Source organism: Thalassophryne amazonica, chromosome 6 (assembly GCF_902500255.1).
Source record: "Thalassophryne amazonica chromosome 6, fThaAma1.1, whole genome shotgun sequence".
Taxonomy (NCBI): domain Eukaryota; kingdom Metazoa; phylum Chordata; class Actinopteri; order Batrachoidiformes; family Batrachoididae; genus Thalassophryne; species Thalassophryne amazonica.
The window spans coordinates 41,113,695-41,130,525 of NC_047108.1; the positions used below are offsets into that span (position 1 = coordinate 41,113,695).

Below are 16,831 nucleotides of genomic sequence, written 5' to 3' on the forward strand. Positions count from 1 at the left end.
TATGACACACGACCCTAGGCTAAGTGTTAGCTGGTCAAATTGATGCCGATGTCTCACTGGACCAACAGCCGTCATTTTGGTCTTGTCTGAGTTCAAAAGTAGGAAATTGCTAGACATCCAGCTTTTCAGTGATGCAAGGCAATCTTCTAAGGATTTTATCTATATGAGATTACCAGCAGTTATCAGCGTGTATAACTGAGTATCATCAACATAGCAATGAAAGTTAATCCCAAAACACCCCAGGGGTGCTATTTAAAGGGAGAAAAGCAAAGGACCTAAGATGGACCTCTATGAAACCCCAAATTTCATGTCACTAATGATAGAGGTAGTGTTGTACACAACACAGTGAGAACGACTGGTTAGGTATGTGTCAATTATGCAAGCGCATTCCCATTTTCTAGTCATAATGGGCATTCTTTACCCATTATGACCAGAAAGTGCACAAATTTAGTAGAAAAATATGACAAGGTCCATGATCCAAGAGAGCTGTTCCTCACGCCAGTTCCTCAAATGGCAACTTTCTGGCTTTAAGAAACATTATAAGAAATCAGGAAATAAAATTGTGGCCGTCAGTAACGGTTACTTTTTTAGACCAGGCAGAGGGAAAAAAAATATGGACTCACTCAATTCTGAGGAAAAAATTATGGAATCATGAAAAACAAAAGAACGCTCCAACACATCACTAGTATTTTGTTGCACCACCTCTGGCTTTTATAACAGCTTGCAGTCTCTGAGGCATGGACTTAATGAGTGACAAACAGTACTCTTCATCAATCTGGGTCCAACTTTCTCTGATTGCTGTTGCCAGATCAGCTTTGCAGGTTGGAGCCTTGTCATGGACCATTTTCTTCAACTTCCACCAAAGATTTTCAATTGGATTAAGATCTGGACTATTTGCAGGCCATGACATTGACCCTATGTGTCTTTTTGCAAGGAATGTTTTCACAGTTTTTGCTCTATGGCAAGATGCATTATCATCTTGAAAAATGATTTCATCATCCCCAAACATCCTTTCAATTGATGGGATAAGAAAAGTGTCCAAAATATCAATGTAAACTTGTGCATTTATTGATGATGTAATGACAGCCATCTCCCCAGTGCCTTTACCTGACTTGTAGCCCCATATCATCAATGACTGTGGAAATTTACATGTTCTCTTCCGGCAGTCATCTTTATAAATCTCAGTGGAACGGCACCAAACAAAAGTTCCAGCATCATCACCTTGCCCAATGCTGATTCGAGATTCATCACTGAATATGACTTTCATCCAGTCATCCACAGTCCACGATTGCTTTTCCTTAGCCCATTGTAACCTTGTTTTTTTCTGTTTAGGTGTTAATGATGGCTTTCGTTTAGCTTTTCTGTATGTAAGTCCCATTTCCTTTAGGCGGTTTCTTACAGTTCGGTCACAGACGTTGACTCCAGTTTCCTCCCATTCGTTCCTCATTTGTTTTGTTGTGCATTTTCGATTTTTGAGACATATTGCTTTAAGTTTTCTGTCTTGACGCTTTGATGTCTTCCTTAGTCTACCAGTATGTTTGCCTTTAACAACCTTCCCATGTTGTTTGTATTTGGTCCAGAGTTTAGTCACAGCTGACTGTGAACAACCATCTTTTGCAAGATTGCGTGATGATTTACCCTCTTTTTAGAGTTTGATAATCCTCTCCTTTGTTTCAATTGACATCTCTCGTGTTGGAGCCATGATTCATGTCACTCCACTTGGTGCAACAGCTCTCCAAGGTGTGATCACTCCTTTTTAGGTGCAGACTAACGAGCAGATCTGATTTGATGCAGGTGTTAGTTTTGGGGATGAAAATTTACAGGGTGATTCCATAATTTTTTCCTCAGAATTGAGTGAGTCCATATTTTTTTCCCTCTACTTGGTCTAAAAAAGTAACCGTTACTGACTGCCACAATTTTTTTCCTGATTTCTTATAGTGTTTCTTAAAGCCAGAAAGTTGCTATTTGAAATTACTTTATTTTTTTGTCATTTCTGTGATCTGCTTTTTTTCTACAAAATTAAACAACTGAATGAACATCCTCCGAGGCTGGTGATTCCATACTTTTTGCCAGGGGTTGTATGTACAGCACTTTGGTCAACTGCTGTAGTTTTAAACGTGCTTTAGAAATAAAGGTTGAATTAAGTGCGTGTGTGCAATTTTGGTCATGCACAAACAGAGGAGAGCTGACATTTGCTGTTTGGCATGCTCATGCAGTTTGTCAAGAATGAACAGCACAAAAACTGAACATTGATAGGAGTAATATTTTTAGAGAAGGTATACGAGGTTTATTAGAAAAGAAACCGACCTTTTTATTTTTTTCAAAAACTATATGGATTTGAATCACATGCGATTACATCAGACAACCTTGAACCCTTGTGCGCATGCGTGAGTTTTTTCACGCCTGTCGGTTGCGTCATTCGCCTGTGGGCAGGCTTTGAGTGAGCACTGGTCCACCCCTCCCGTCGGAATTCCTTTGTCTGAGAACTTCCTGAGAGACTGGCGCTTTGCTTGATCAAAATTTTTTCAGAAACTGTAAGGCACATCCAAGTGGACACCATTCGAGAAATTCAGACGGTTTTCGGTGAAAATTTTAACAGCTGATGAGAGATTAAGGAGTGTTACTATCGCTTTAAGGACAGCCCATGGCGCCGGACAGCGCCCCGAGCCGCCGTCGTCAGCCTGTTTTGAGCTGAAAACTTCCAAATTTAAGTCTCTGTTGACCCAGGACGTAGTGAGAGAGCAGAGAAGTTTCAGAAGAGGTCGGGATCAGCAGTTTATCCTGACATTCCACTGTTAAAGGAGATTTTGTAATGAAAGACGTGCGGACGGATTCGCGCGTCGGCACGCAGCCGCTCATCACGTGGCGCCACAGAAAAACACCTCCGTGTTGATAACCATTCGTAGGTGTTTTGCTGTGGCGCCATGCGATAAGCTGCTGCGTGCCGACTCGGGGTGCGGCGCATCGTCCGGCGCCGTGGGCTGTCCTTAAAGCGATAGTAACACTCCTTAATCTCTCATCAGCTGTTAAAATTTTCACCGAAAACCATCTGAATTTCTCGAATGGTGTCCACTTGGATGTGCCTTACAGTTTCTGAAAAATTTTGATCAAGTAAAGCGCCAGTCTCTCAGAAAGTTCTCAAAGGAATTCCGACGGGAGGGGTGGACCAGTGCTCACTCAAAGCCTGCCCACAGGCGAATGACGCAACCAATAGGTGTGAAAAAACTCACGCATGCGCACAAGGGTTCAAGCTTGTCTGACACAATCACACGTGATTCAAATCCATATAGTTTTTGAAAAAAAATAATAAGGTCGGCTACTTTTCTAATAGACCTCGTATACAGTATATTGGCTAACAACACTGAACAATGGACATTGATGTGTACATTCTGGACTCATACACCAATCCAGCAGGGGGCGATAAATCATCTGTATATTAAAAGTGTGCTCGCTTGATTTTATTTAGTAAGTTCAAAGTACGTAATATAATTGTAAATATGATAAAAATGCATGGATGACACATGAAAATGAAAACACTTATTTCCATTGTAGTCCATTTAAAAATCAAATGACAAAATAGAAATAAAATAAAATAATTCTAATAATAATAATAGCCCTGATATTAATAATAATAACTACAGTGTTACCCGTGGAGATCCACGGGCTCTAGATAGGGTAGTCGTTATAAAATAGGTCCCTGACATTTTTCAAGGGTGGTAATAAACTAAGCAATGAGTTGGATTGTCGTGTGAGACCAGAATGTTTTTAGAACCTTAGACCTCAACAATTTATAGAAGAACTCCACCCTTTTATTTCCCGTTAATTATGTAATTTTTTAACGTTAATTTACTCTTAATGTATTTATAAATTGTTTAGGTTGCTGTTATCATATACACACTTATTGTTATTTTTACTTGTATTTCTATTTTATGTACTTCGTACATTCACAGCAATGTGTGAATGAATAATGCAACTTGTGAAGTGCTTTGTGTGTCTTGAAAAGCGCTCTATAAATTCACGACATTATTATTTTGTCATTTGATTTTAAATAGACCACAATGGAAATAAGTGTTTTCACTTTCTTGTGTCATGCATGGATTTGTAACATATTTACAATTATATGCACTTAGATTGAACTTACTAACTAAAATCATGCACGCACACTTATAACATGAAGATGATTTACCGTCCCCTGCTAGAATGGAGTGTGAATCCAAAATGCAATTAGCAACGTTAGCTAATCCGTAGCTTCTCTAAAAAATATTTTCCTATCAGTGTTACGTTTTGCCAGCGTTCATCCTTGACCCAAAATACATAAACATACCAAACAGCAAATGTCAGCTCTCCACAGTTTGTTCGTGACCAAAGTTGCATGCATGCACGGCTGTCTTTTCTGCATGCAGGTGCTTCTAATTTTAGATACCAACAGGGTGGAGGAAGACATCAAACACACTAATATTTCAGTCATGGTACCAGCAACATGAGATTTACCTAACTGACTTAACCCCAAACTCACATGGTGCATTGTAGCACTACATCCATTATCAGTTAAAATTGCTCATTTCTCCAAAAGTATTATTCCTACCAAATTTCCAATTTCACAGAGTTCATCCGTGCCCCAAAATACATCTACATGCCAAACAGCAAATGTCAGCTCTCCCCATGTTTTGCGTGATTGAAGCCATGCACATGTACGCACGCGCACACAGAGGCCACTTGGCTGTTACAATATAGAACCTAAGCAATTTATAAAAACATTAAGATAGTAAATTAACATTAAAAAATTACACAATTAAATGGAAATAAAAGGGGTGAGTTCTTCAAAAAACTGTTGAGGTCTAAGATTCTAAAAATATTCTGGAATCACACACCATTCCAACTCATTATAGAAACTTTGCGCAATTGATTAGCACCCTTGAAAAATGTCAGCTACCTATTTTATAAACACTATCCAATCTAGAGCTCATGGATCCCCCCGGGCAACGCGCTAGGTTTACTTGTAATATTAGGCTGCATATAATTAGTTATACTTTTTTTTTTTTTTTTTTGTCAGGTTTCTCTCATAATCTTTTCTCTACAGATGCTTCACTGAATTGTGACAATTGTGGGAAGACCACACTACCCGTGTGCCACCTCACCATGTCAGATGCCTCCATCAAGAACTTTTGCAGTCTGTCCTGTGCCATGACATTTAAGGTAATCTAACCTGCAAGCTGCCTTAATGTAAACGTGCAGGTTGTACAACACTCCTTTTTCATATTCTCATTCGTTATGTTCTGCCAGATGAACACTGTCAGCCTGGGACTCTCATGCTGTCCATGCATTTGTCACTACATGGTATTTCCAGGGTCCCTGTGGCAAAACTAAACAGATATGGAACATGGCTAATTGCACTGTGGATGAAAGATTGCCACAGCAGCAGCCTGATTTTTGTATCAATCAGATCACAGGGTCAGTGAGTGCCACATTGTATTTTCGCTCATAGAGACTATATTAGTTAGTAAGCAAGTAAAGTTTATATAGCACCTTTCAAGATAAAATTACAGAGTGCTTTACAACAACAATAAAATAAAAATAGACCTCCAGAAATTCAAACAGCAGTGACATAAAACTAATTAAAAGCAAGCCTGTACAGATGGGTCTTGAGCTTCTCTTTAAAAGTTTCAACAGTGTCCACTGATCTCAGATGTGGTGGGTGTGCATTCCTGTTTGGGAGCCACAACCTCAAAAGCAGTCTCCTTTGATCTCCAGCCTTGACTGAGGGACCACTAACAGGTTATGTAAGGGTGTAGACGTTCACTAATGTAGAGAGGCATTTGGCCATGCAAAGCTCTAAAAGTGTTCAAGATTTTAAATTGAAGTCTGACCTGTATGGGGAGCCATTACTAAGATGACAAAATGGGTGTCACATGAGACCTCTTAGAGGACCTTGTCAGAAGCCTTACAGCCACTTTCTGTACCATTTTGTAAGTGATCCAGAGAAGATTTACTGAGGCGAAATCTAAGTGAATTACAATAGTCCAAATGTGAAAATAAAAGTGTGGATAATAATTTCCAGCTCAGCTTGAGACACAATGTATCTCAGGTAGCTGGTGTTGCATAAATGGAAGAAACAGGTTTGTACAAGACAACTAACATGCGTATCAAAGTTGAGAACCTGGTCAAATGTAACACCTAGATTTCTGACTATTGAGTGAATTAATGATGACAGACACAAACAAGAACTTCAGTTTTTGCTGTATTAAGACAGATAATTATGACATAATAATAATAATAATAATGACAGATAATTAGCAGCCATCCAGTTCTTTGACATTGGCAAAATTTTGAAGGACAGATGCCTTAGCAACATTCCGAGGTCTAAATGAGATACACAGCTGGATATTATCTGCAAAACACAGGGCTATGAAAACTTTGCGGGTGCGAGGAATTCCATGGATTTAATGGGGGGGGGCGGTTAGTGTACTGCGTAATCATGATCGTCACTGAGTTTTTAAAATGCCTATTATGCATTATTATTATTATTATTATTTATTATTATTATTATGACATTATGCAAGTTTTACAAAATATAAATGTGTCCTTGGATCCAAGGAACTCCGTGGAGAAAAATCCCTCTCTCAAAGCATGGCTGTTGCGACAGCTGTCGTAAAGTGGGACTGGTTGGTTGCTACGGCGATGCTGTGTAGCTGCTCCAAGCTAAACGTAGCATGTGGACATCGCATACTTTAAGAGCTTTCAAGTTTTTAAAAGAAGAATTTTGTGTGAATTTTGCTGTGTGTTGGAGAGAGGGAAGATGGCGAGAAAGACAGTTTGAAAAAATTTAATAAGGACAAGAATCCGTGGAATTGGCGCTGGGTTGAATTTAAAGTTCGTTGTCATGAACACAGATAAAAGAAATAGGAAAATTTAACTGCATTTTGTGCCCTGAAGAAACATGGTAATTTTTTTTTCTTTTTTTCTTTTTTAATCTCTGGAAAATAAACATTGTGCTGTTGAAACAGGGTTTCAGACAAGATTAGGTGACTTTTTTAATTAATGTAGACTTTCTTTCATTGTGGCTTTGAATGATTTACAGGGATTTACACAAGGATATGTGACTTTTTTACGACAAGGTATCTTCTTGATATTTTGCAGTGATTTTCAAAATATTCTACAAGCGTGAGCTGCGGTTTTTGAAATGCTGTAACAGTCTTTTCAGTCTTCATGAATTTCATGTAGTTTAATTGTTCTGAGTTAATGCATAATTTGGTTTACAGTTTAAAGGAAAATCATTCCAGGTCCCACTTACATGTTATTTCAACATTATCATAGACAGTTCAAATGAAAGGTTGAATCTAGGATCATTTAAATATCCACTTTTCTTTCAGGAGATGCTGAAAATATATCATTAGATACAAAATGAATGTGGTTTCTGTGGCCTCCCCAGACCCCATGCAAATTTTCCTCAGATTTCACAATTTTCATTTCACAGCCCTAAAAACAATGATATGAGACATCTTTGAATGCACTCAATATCTGTCCAAGTGGGAGCAAGTATAATGCAAACAGAATGAGACCCAGAATGGACCTTGTGACAGACCGCAGGACAGAATGCCATATGAAGACACAAATACAGCTGTAGCAACTGAAAAACAGGTTTGAAAGAGAGGATGAAAAGCACGCCAGGGCTGACTCAGAGATGCCAAACTCCAAGTGTCCCAATTACACTGCAGATAGATTCAGAAGTTCAGAATTTCACTTGAGCTAAGCACTCAAAATTTGGGTGGTTTCTTGCTGTGTTTAGGGTCAATGGGAAGGTATCCCAGCATGCATTGGGTCAGAGAGCAGGTTAACTGTACCAGAGAATTATTACACCACTGGTTTAATATAAAAAGTTTTTTGTTCACCTTAATTTAATCCACATTTTTTGGTTAGCTCTGATTTCATATAATAATTGATGAATACCGAATGACAGAAGATGGTTTTAGGTAATGAACTTTGATTCTTCATTTTAACCCTTAATGCTGCTTTCATAAAATTATATAGTTTTTATTTAGCATTTTTGCTATAATTGTAAGTGAACAGTGGAGAAAAAAATGACAGGAAAGATGGGAAACACCTGACTCCTTGATGTTTTACCCTTTTTTTTTGTCAGAATTTCAAAGCACTAGGCCATCTTTTACACTAGGTCAGGTCGCTGCGTGCGTTGCAGCATCCACCACACTATGGAACTGCCTAGGGTCCTGGATGGCAACCATCCAGACAGAAAACTAGTCCATCCACACCTCTCAAAAGTATTATCTGCCACAACCAGGTGAAACATCACCTTCCCATGGCCTTCTCCAGCTGCTGCTCCAGCCCAGAGAATGATGCTACATGACCAAAATGTCATAGTTGACACTCCCTCACTATTCAAGTGATGATCTTCATCTGAGTCTCCCTTAGTGCTGTGACACGGTCATTCACCTCATTCCTAGGTATCCTCCAAAGAGACACAGTACCAAGGTTATCTAGCTATAAGTGTCAATTTTGTCAGATGAGACAAAATATTCTTGACCATTTTTTTTTTCATAATGAAGACAGGATGAGGTACTACGTCAGTGTTCTTAATCGCTAAGACAAAATTAACATGCATTATTGTTGATGAAAAAGATGACACGAAAATTAAAAAAAAATTGTGATAGGAGTTTCAAAACACTCATACCCTTTTTGGGATGAAAGGACAGAAGGAATGAAGAAAATTGCCATGGCATAATTCCCCTTTGCGCTTTTGCCCACTGGGGGATAAAAATGTTACAAATCCTAAATTATTTATTTTATTTAATTCTACTTTGCTTTACCAAATTCCCAGCCAATTCAGAATGTGCAAATAGAATAACTAGATGCAACAAATGCTTCATTTCAAAAGACCTCCATTTTTTCTTCAGCATTTTTTGGCTATGAAAATAAATCTCATTAATGATCCACCAAGACAAAATAATAATTAAATTACACTGTTAACAACAAACATCATCATTCATTGTGAGTGGCTGAGGTTAGAGAAGCAGGGCTAGGACTTCATCATTTCAGATAAGCTGCATATTGCTTGTACAGAGGAAAACGCTAAGGTGGAGTTTTCAGATTCATCCACTCTGCGCCCTGTTTTCAAATTAGTTTTCAGCCATCAAAAACGCAGTTTCAGTGTGGACGAAACGCTGATACAATACAAAACCTATGCAGATATGCCTGAATCCATTCCCGTGTGGACGAGGCCTTAGACATGAGCCGTGGGCTGCACCGCTGTCCAACGTGCTGAAAGACTCAAGCAAAAACGCCTGTTGTGGGTCTCTGTTGCATTGATGCATCATTCACCACGGTGATCACTCATGTCTGTTCACATTTTCTCTCTTTTAAAAAAAAAAAGCTGCATCAGTAGCTATCCACTGTTTACTTTTTCCAGTAGATTGATTGGTCGGATGAATTTCTTTTGCCATTACATTCACCTGTGGTGACCTGTATTTTAAATACAACATCAGCAACAATGACACTTTATATTGAACTTCATTCATAAAAATCACAGCAAACAACCTCCATCATTCAGTGTCTGTTGACCGACCATGGCATCCTCTGCGGATACTTTGAGCATCCTCCTCTACTTGAGTTTGTTTTGAACATGCTCAAAAATTCACGTTGAGTGTGGCGAACATGGTGTCCTGTGTGCTACCACTGAGCCTTCCTTGTCCAACCTAGGTCTACGCTGTCTTCCTTCCGCGGCCCGTGGTGTCCTCTCCAATTTTACTGTCGCACAAGGGACTCCATCCCTGTGTAAGGGGGGTTTTAGGGCATCCTTTGATTCGGCAAACAACACTTCATCATCTGCAAATTACTGTTATTAAACCTTTTCTCAGTAACAAAGGTAAGTAAGCTGCTGGATTCCACAACCTTATCCAACATCCAGTCAGTCCAAGCAAGCATTGAACAGTCTAGGAACCAGAACACTTTCCCACCAAACACAAGTCTTCAGCAGTAATTTACATCACATTAAATGTACAAAAGGTTCCTGAATTTTTTACCCTTCCCACTGTTACACTTTATTTCTTATTGACCAACATAGTGTTTTCTCCCTTTTCTGCTCTCCTCTTTATTTGATTAGTCACTGTGTTGACATCATACGTGTTGGAGCGAGAATGTGCATTATTTATGTTGTTTTGGTAGGCTTGTGAAACGGTCACTTAATGTTTTGCTATGTTGGATAAACCCAGAAGTCTTTCAGTTAAAAGTGTGCATCTATAAAAGAAGTAACTTCTCCACTTCAATATTTCTCATCTTCATCAGGAATCCCAATTTTTTATGTACTCTCTTGTGACTGATGGCTGTGCATCCAATCTCCCCAGCAGTCTCCACCAGCGTGGTGACATTTTTTGTTGGTGTTGTTGCCCCTAGATCTACCGCGTTCAACAAAAACCCAGGGCAGTGCTTAAAGCCACAGCAGATGCTCATAGTAGTACTTGTCATCACAAGTGGGAACAAGTTTAAAAGTTACTTTTTTTTTGCAGGATAACATTGGCTTTGTGAGCATACTGCACCAACATGACCCTGGATACTATACCTTAATTGTAAAATAACCAGTATCTCTTTTCTGTTCCACAGGAAACTGACAAACAAATTGATGTTCCCAGTAACACATCAAAATCCCCCTCCAAAGTGGTCGGTGATGAAACTCTGGGTGATTTGCAAAAATTGCCAGGGAAACTGACATGTTCCCAGTGTGGACGCACAGTCAAAAGCATACCCAAACTAATCCAGCTCAAGGTGTGTGGAATTTATTCCTTAATCCTAAATATTTTATCTTTTTGGTTATGAGCTGAGGTTAGAAGACACCAGAGTGAGGGTTTTTTTAACTGCTTAGACACACTTCTCTTAGCTCAGTGCATGTCCTTCTAGACAAGATAGACTGAGCTTAAATGTGAGGTGCACACAGCACATTAGCCGTGAACAAAATGGTCTGTTACATTAGTTACTGTGTCATCATAGCTCATGTTTTGTATGATATTGTTGCCCTTGCAGCTGTTAATTTTGTATCATAGTTGCATAAAAATAGTAATGTGCACAATGTCATTATGGATATGTTTGTTAAATGTGTGTGTTCATATGGTTGCAGGACAGAATGGTTTTTGTGTGCGGTTTGTCCTGTTCTGATGAGTTCAAGAGGTGGAACAACATCACAAGGAAGTGTGAATATTGTAAGAAGGAACGCATAATCAAAGACTCCAAGAGAGTTAACAACAGTGACCGTCACTTCTGCAGCAATCGTAAGGAAATGGCTCAAAATACCAAATGCATAGTTTTGTTGTCCTTTGTGCATTTGTAAGTGTAAAAAAAATGGACGAAAATAGGTTAATGTACAGTGTATTGGCATCACTTCACTTTTTCCACATTTTATTATGTTACGGCCTTATTCCAAAGTGGAGTAAATTATTTTTTCCCTCAGAATTCTACTCTCAACACCCTATAATGCTTTTTTTTATTATTATTATTATTATTATTTCTGCAAATTTATTAAAAATAAAAAACTAAGAAATCACATGTACATAAGTATTCAATACTTTGTTGATACACCTTGGCAGCAGTTACATCCTCAAGTCTTCTTGAATATGATGCCACAAGCTTGGTGCACCTATCTGGGCAGTTTTGTCCATTCCTGTGTGCAGCACCTCTCAAGCTCCATCACGTTGGATGTGGAGCGTCGGTGCACAGCCATTTTCAGATCTCTCTAGAGATGTTCAATTGGATTCAGGTCTGGGCTCTGGCTGGGCCACTCAAGGACATTCACAGAGTTGTCCTGAAGTCACTTCTTTGATATCTTGGCTGTGTACTTATGGTCATTGTCTTGCTGAAGGACGAAGTGTCGCCCCAGTCTGAGGTCAAGGGCGCTCTGGAGCAGGTTTGCATCCAGGATGTCTCTGTACATTGCTGCATTCAGTTCCAGACGTGGAAAACCCTCCCACAGCATGATGCTGCCACCACCATGCTTCATTGTAGGGATGGTGCCTGGTTTCCTGCAAACATGATGCCTGACATTCACACCAAAGAGTTCAGTCTAAAAAAAAAAAAAAAAAAAAAAATCAACCTAAAAAAAACAAATTCAGTCTAAAAAAAAAAAATTCTACCTCAAAAAATAGAAAAGCAGGAAGATGCAATCGATCGCTGTCTCAATCATGCAGTGTTCAGCCAATCGCGTTCTGCTCCATTGGTCATGTGACACTGACACCGCCTCGAAAGAAGACATGATACATTGCTGAATACTTTGGTCCACTGATGGTTTTTGAAGCTGAAAAGCTAATCCGCTAACAAAAAAGTTAGCGTCGATAATTAGCGGTTAGCGGATTAGCGGAACTGTGCCCACCACTGTGCGTGCATACAGGTGCTGATCATATAATTTAGAATATCATGAAAAAGTTGTTTTATTTCAGTATGGTAACTCTAAGCTCGCTCCGTGGTCGGCTTAGAGTTACCATCAGCCCAAAAGTTGACCGAAGGGAGGATGCTCTCAAAGATGACGACCATCAAGGCCAATCCCTCCCATCCCCTTCGTGCTTCGGGGGTGATTGGCTATAGCTCCTTCAGTCACAGACTGATAGCTCCAAAGTGCAGGTTGGAGCGTATGAGGAAGACCTTTATTCCAGTTGCTATTAGACTGTTCAACACACAGTGATTATAGAATGTCCACTATTGCACTTTTTGTTTTTAGTTTAGTTTAGCGGTTAGATGGTTATCTGGATGTGTATGTCTGTGTGAGCTGCTGCAACAGCATAATTTCCTGTAAAGGATCAACAAAGTATCTATCTTGTATCTATCTATCTTTGTATCTTTTAATTTTGATGATTATAATTAACAACTAATGAAAATCCCAAATTCAGTGTCTTAGAAAATTAGAATATTGTGAAAAGGTTCAATATTGAAGACACCTGGTGTCACACTCTAATCAGCAAATTAACTCAAAACACCTGCAAAGACCTTTAACTGGTCTCTCAGTCTAGTTCTGTAGGCTGCACAATCATGGAGAAGATTGCTGACTTGATGTCTTGCCTGGACTAAAGACAAAAAGGAGTGGACTGCTGCTGAGTCCAAAGTTCTCTGATGAACGTAAATTTTGCATTTCCTTTGGAAATCAAGGTCCCAGAATCTGGAGGAAGAGAGGAGAGGCACAGAATCCATGTTTCTTGAGGTCCAGTGTAAAGTTTCCACAGTCAGTGATGGTTTGGGGTGCCATGCCATCTGCTGGTGTTGGTCCACTGTGTTTTCTGAGGTCCAAGATCAACGCAGCCATCTACCAGGAAGTTGTGGAGCAGCACTTCATGCTTCCTGCTGCTGACCAAGTTTATAGAGATGCAGATTTCATTTTCCAGCAGGACTTGGCACCTGCACACAGTGCCAACGCTACCAGTACCTGGTTTAAGGACCATGGTATCCCTGTTCTTAATTGGCCAGCAAACTTGCCTACCTTAACCCCATTGAAAATCTATGGGGTATTGTGAAGAGGAAGACGCAACAAGCCAGACCACACAATGCAGAAGAGCTGAAGGCCACTATCAGAGCATCCTGGGCTCTCATACCACCTGAGCAGTGCCACAGACTGATTGACTCCATGCCACGCTGCATTGCTGCAGTAATTCAGGCAAAAGGAGCCTGCTGTACATGCTCGTACTTTTCATGTTCATACTTTTCAGTTGGCCAACATTTCTAGAAATCCTTTTTTTGTATTGGTCTTAAGTAATCTAATTTTCTGAGATACTGAATTTGGGATTTTCATTAGTTGTCAGTTATAATCATCAAAATTAAAATAAATAAATATTTGAATACGAGGGCTGTCAGTAAAGTAACGGTCCTTTTTATTTTTTTCAAAAACTATATGGATTTCATTCATATGTTTTTACGTCAGACATGCTTGAACCCTCATGCGCATGCGTGAGTTTTTCCACGCCTGTCGGTGACGTCATTCGCCTGTGAGCACTCCTTGTGGGAGGAGTCGTCCAGCCCCTCGTCGGAATTCCTTTGTCTGAGAAGTTGCTGAGAGACTGGCGCGTTGTTTGATCAAAATTTTTTCTAAACCTGTGAGACACATCGAAGTGGACACGGTTCGAAAAATTAAGCTGGTTTTCAGTGAAAATTTTAACGGCTGATGAGAGATTTTGAGGTGAGACTGTCGCTTTAAGGACTTTTCACGGTGCGAGACGTCGCGCAGCGCTCTCAGGCGGCGTCATCAGCCTGTTCAAGCTGAAAACCTCCACATTTCAGGCTCTATTGATCCAGGACGTCGTGAGAGAACAGAGAAGTTTCAGAAGAAGTCGGTTTCAGCATTTTATCCGGATGTTCCACTGTTAAAGGAGATTTTTTTAATGAAAGACGTGCGGACGGGTCCGCGCGTCGGGACGCAGCCGCCGCAACGCTCCGCCACAGGGAAAAACACCTCTGTTGAAAGCCTTAAGGACAAGTTGGAACATGTCCTGCCTGTTAAACAATTTCTCATATACTCACTCCACTGAAAGCCATCAAAAGCCGCCTGGATTTTACAAATGGTTATCAACACGGAGGTGTTTTTCCTGTGCCGCCGCGCTGCGTCGGCTGCGTCCCGTCCGCACGTCTTTCATTAAAAAAATCTCCTTTAACAGTGGAATATCCGGATAAAATGCTGAAACCGACTTCTTCTGAAACTTCTCTGTTCTCTCACGACGTCCTGGATCAATAGAGCCTGAAATGTGGAGGTTTTCAGCTTGAACAGGCTGACGACGGCGGCTGAGAGCGCTGCGTGATATCTTGCACCGTGAAAAGTCCTTAAAGCGACAGAATCACCTCAAAATCTCTCATCAGCCGTTAAAATTTTCACTGAAAACCAGCTTAATTTTTCGAACCGTGTCCACTTTGATGTGTCTCACAGGTTTAGAAAAAATTTTGATCAAACAAAGCGCCAGTCTCTCAGCAACTTCTCAGACAAAGGAATTCCGACGAGGGGCTGGACGACTCCTCCCACAAGGAGTGCTCACAGGCGAATGACGTCACCGACAGGCGTGGAAAAACTCACGCATGCGCACGAGGGTTCAAGCATGTCTGACGTAAAAACATATGAATGAAATCCATATAGTTTTTGAAAAAAATAAAAAGAACCGTTACTTTATTGACAGCCCTCGTATATCAGTCTGAATGAATATAATATACAAGTTTCAGTTTTTGAATGGAATTACTGAAATAAATCAACTTTTTCATGATATTCTAATTATATGACCAGCGTGTGTGTGTGTCTGTGTGTGTGTGTGTATATATATATATATATATATATATACACACACACACACACACACATACACACACAGACAGACAGAGTGGGCCAATAAAATGTTACTGCTTTTTGATTATACACAAGTTTTCAAAATGAGAACTTATTATTAACAGATTTATTCGCTATTTGTAAATTTAACTTGTGTGTAGAATTGTATCTTCAAATAGAAACAAAATCAATTTTATCCATACATCCAATTTCCACTCATCATCCCATATGTGAAGTACTATAGGCCATTACTGAATTTAATTGACAGGTTTTGAGGTGAATTCCTTTATGGAGCATGTGAGAAGTGTGGGAGTATGTGGACTGATACTTCAGTTTTCTACCCTTACAGGCTGCAAATTGTTCTTTGAACGTGGGCTGAAAAAGAAGTGGGGGAAACACTGTCAAACCTGTGACTACTGCTTCCGTAGCTCCAAAACAATAGTGACTTCAAAGTATAGAGGCAGGACATTTTGCTCCAGTGAGTGCAGCTCCAAGTACAACCTGTTAGTCCATCATGTAAGTACACTTTTAACTACTAAACCAGTTACCTGCCTAGCACAGCTAATGGAATATTTAAACTGTAACTGCTTGAAGTTTATTAATTTTTCTAATTTTTAACGTGTTTTCTGGAAATTTTCCAGAATTTTTTCCTGCAGTTGTTATGATTAAAGAAATGCTTTCAAATACGTGTTTTGAAATCACAGAATACTGAAATTTCTGAGAAAGCACACTTTCAAATTCAACAATAATGGGAGACAGACTAGATCTGGTGTGGACAGTGTTCCTGTTTTGCTGTTGCACATAGTCAGTGAATAACATAAAGTTACTGCTGGTACATCCTTAAGGGCCTTTCACACCGAGTGCGCAAACATGGTACGCATCGCTGTAGAACCTATTATTTTCAATGGCAAGCGTCGCGTAAAAACTGAGCTTGTGTAACGCTCCGTCGAGAGAAGGCACCACCGCTCGACATCAAACACACTATGGTCAAAGTTCAATTCAGTCCAACTTTCACTATTTGCAAACCTTTGAAGTATGCTGATTTCAGATTTTGCCGGATCCAAGCACTTTTCCCAAGTTATAAAATGAGAATTAAAGATTGCCGCCGACGTTATTGGTTCATTAGAGTTCATACACCAATCTTTGACACCTCATCACCTCTGAATGTCAGTAAGAGTCAGGATAGCTCAGTGGTTAGAGTGCTGGTCCACTAATCAAGGTAAAAGGAGAAGTCCTGGATAAACATGCTAACAATGTGAAACAGGTTTTAATCTGTTGGTTTTGATGAAGTCCAAATTATATGCAGCAAGATTTTGATGCCCTAGAATATCCTTGAGTATATTTACAGGTAAATTAGGCAGATATTTTACACTTAAGACTGGCTGACTAGGGCCCCTTGCCCAAGGGCCCTTAGTGATTTTCCGGTCTGGCTGGGTCTTGAACAGAGGATCCTCTGGTCTGAAGCCCAGCGCTTAACCACTAGACAAAAAATGGTTAATGGATTGCATTTATAGCTTTTCCATCTGCATCAGATGCTCAAAGCAC

At 39.8% G+C, this 16,831-nt stretch overlaps 1 protein-coding gene across 1 annotated transcript in view; it reads left to right on the forward strand.

The window, feature by feature from the left end:
* Positions 1-16,831, forward strand: part of LOC117512091 — a 197,982-nt gene that overhangs the window by 122,723 nt on the left and 58,428 nt on the right. Inside the window, exons 26-29 of the mRNA XM_034172052.1 lie at positions 5,054-5,196; positions 10,612-10,773; positions 11,123-11,273; positions 15,636-15,802. Coding sequence (XP_034027943.1) covers positions 5,054-5,196; positions 10,612-10,773; positions 11,123-11,273; positions 15,636-15,802 — 623 coding nt within the window. The remainder of the gene's footprint in view (positions 1-5,053; positions 5,197-10,611; positions 10,774-11,122; positions 11,274-15,635; positions 15,803-16,831) is intronic.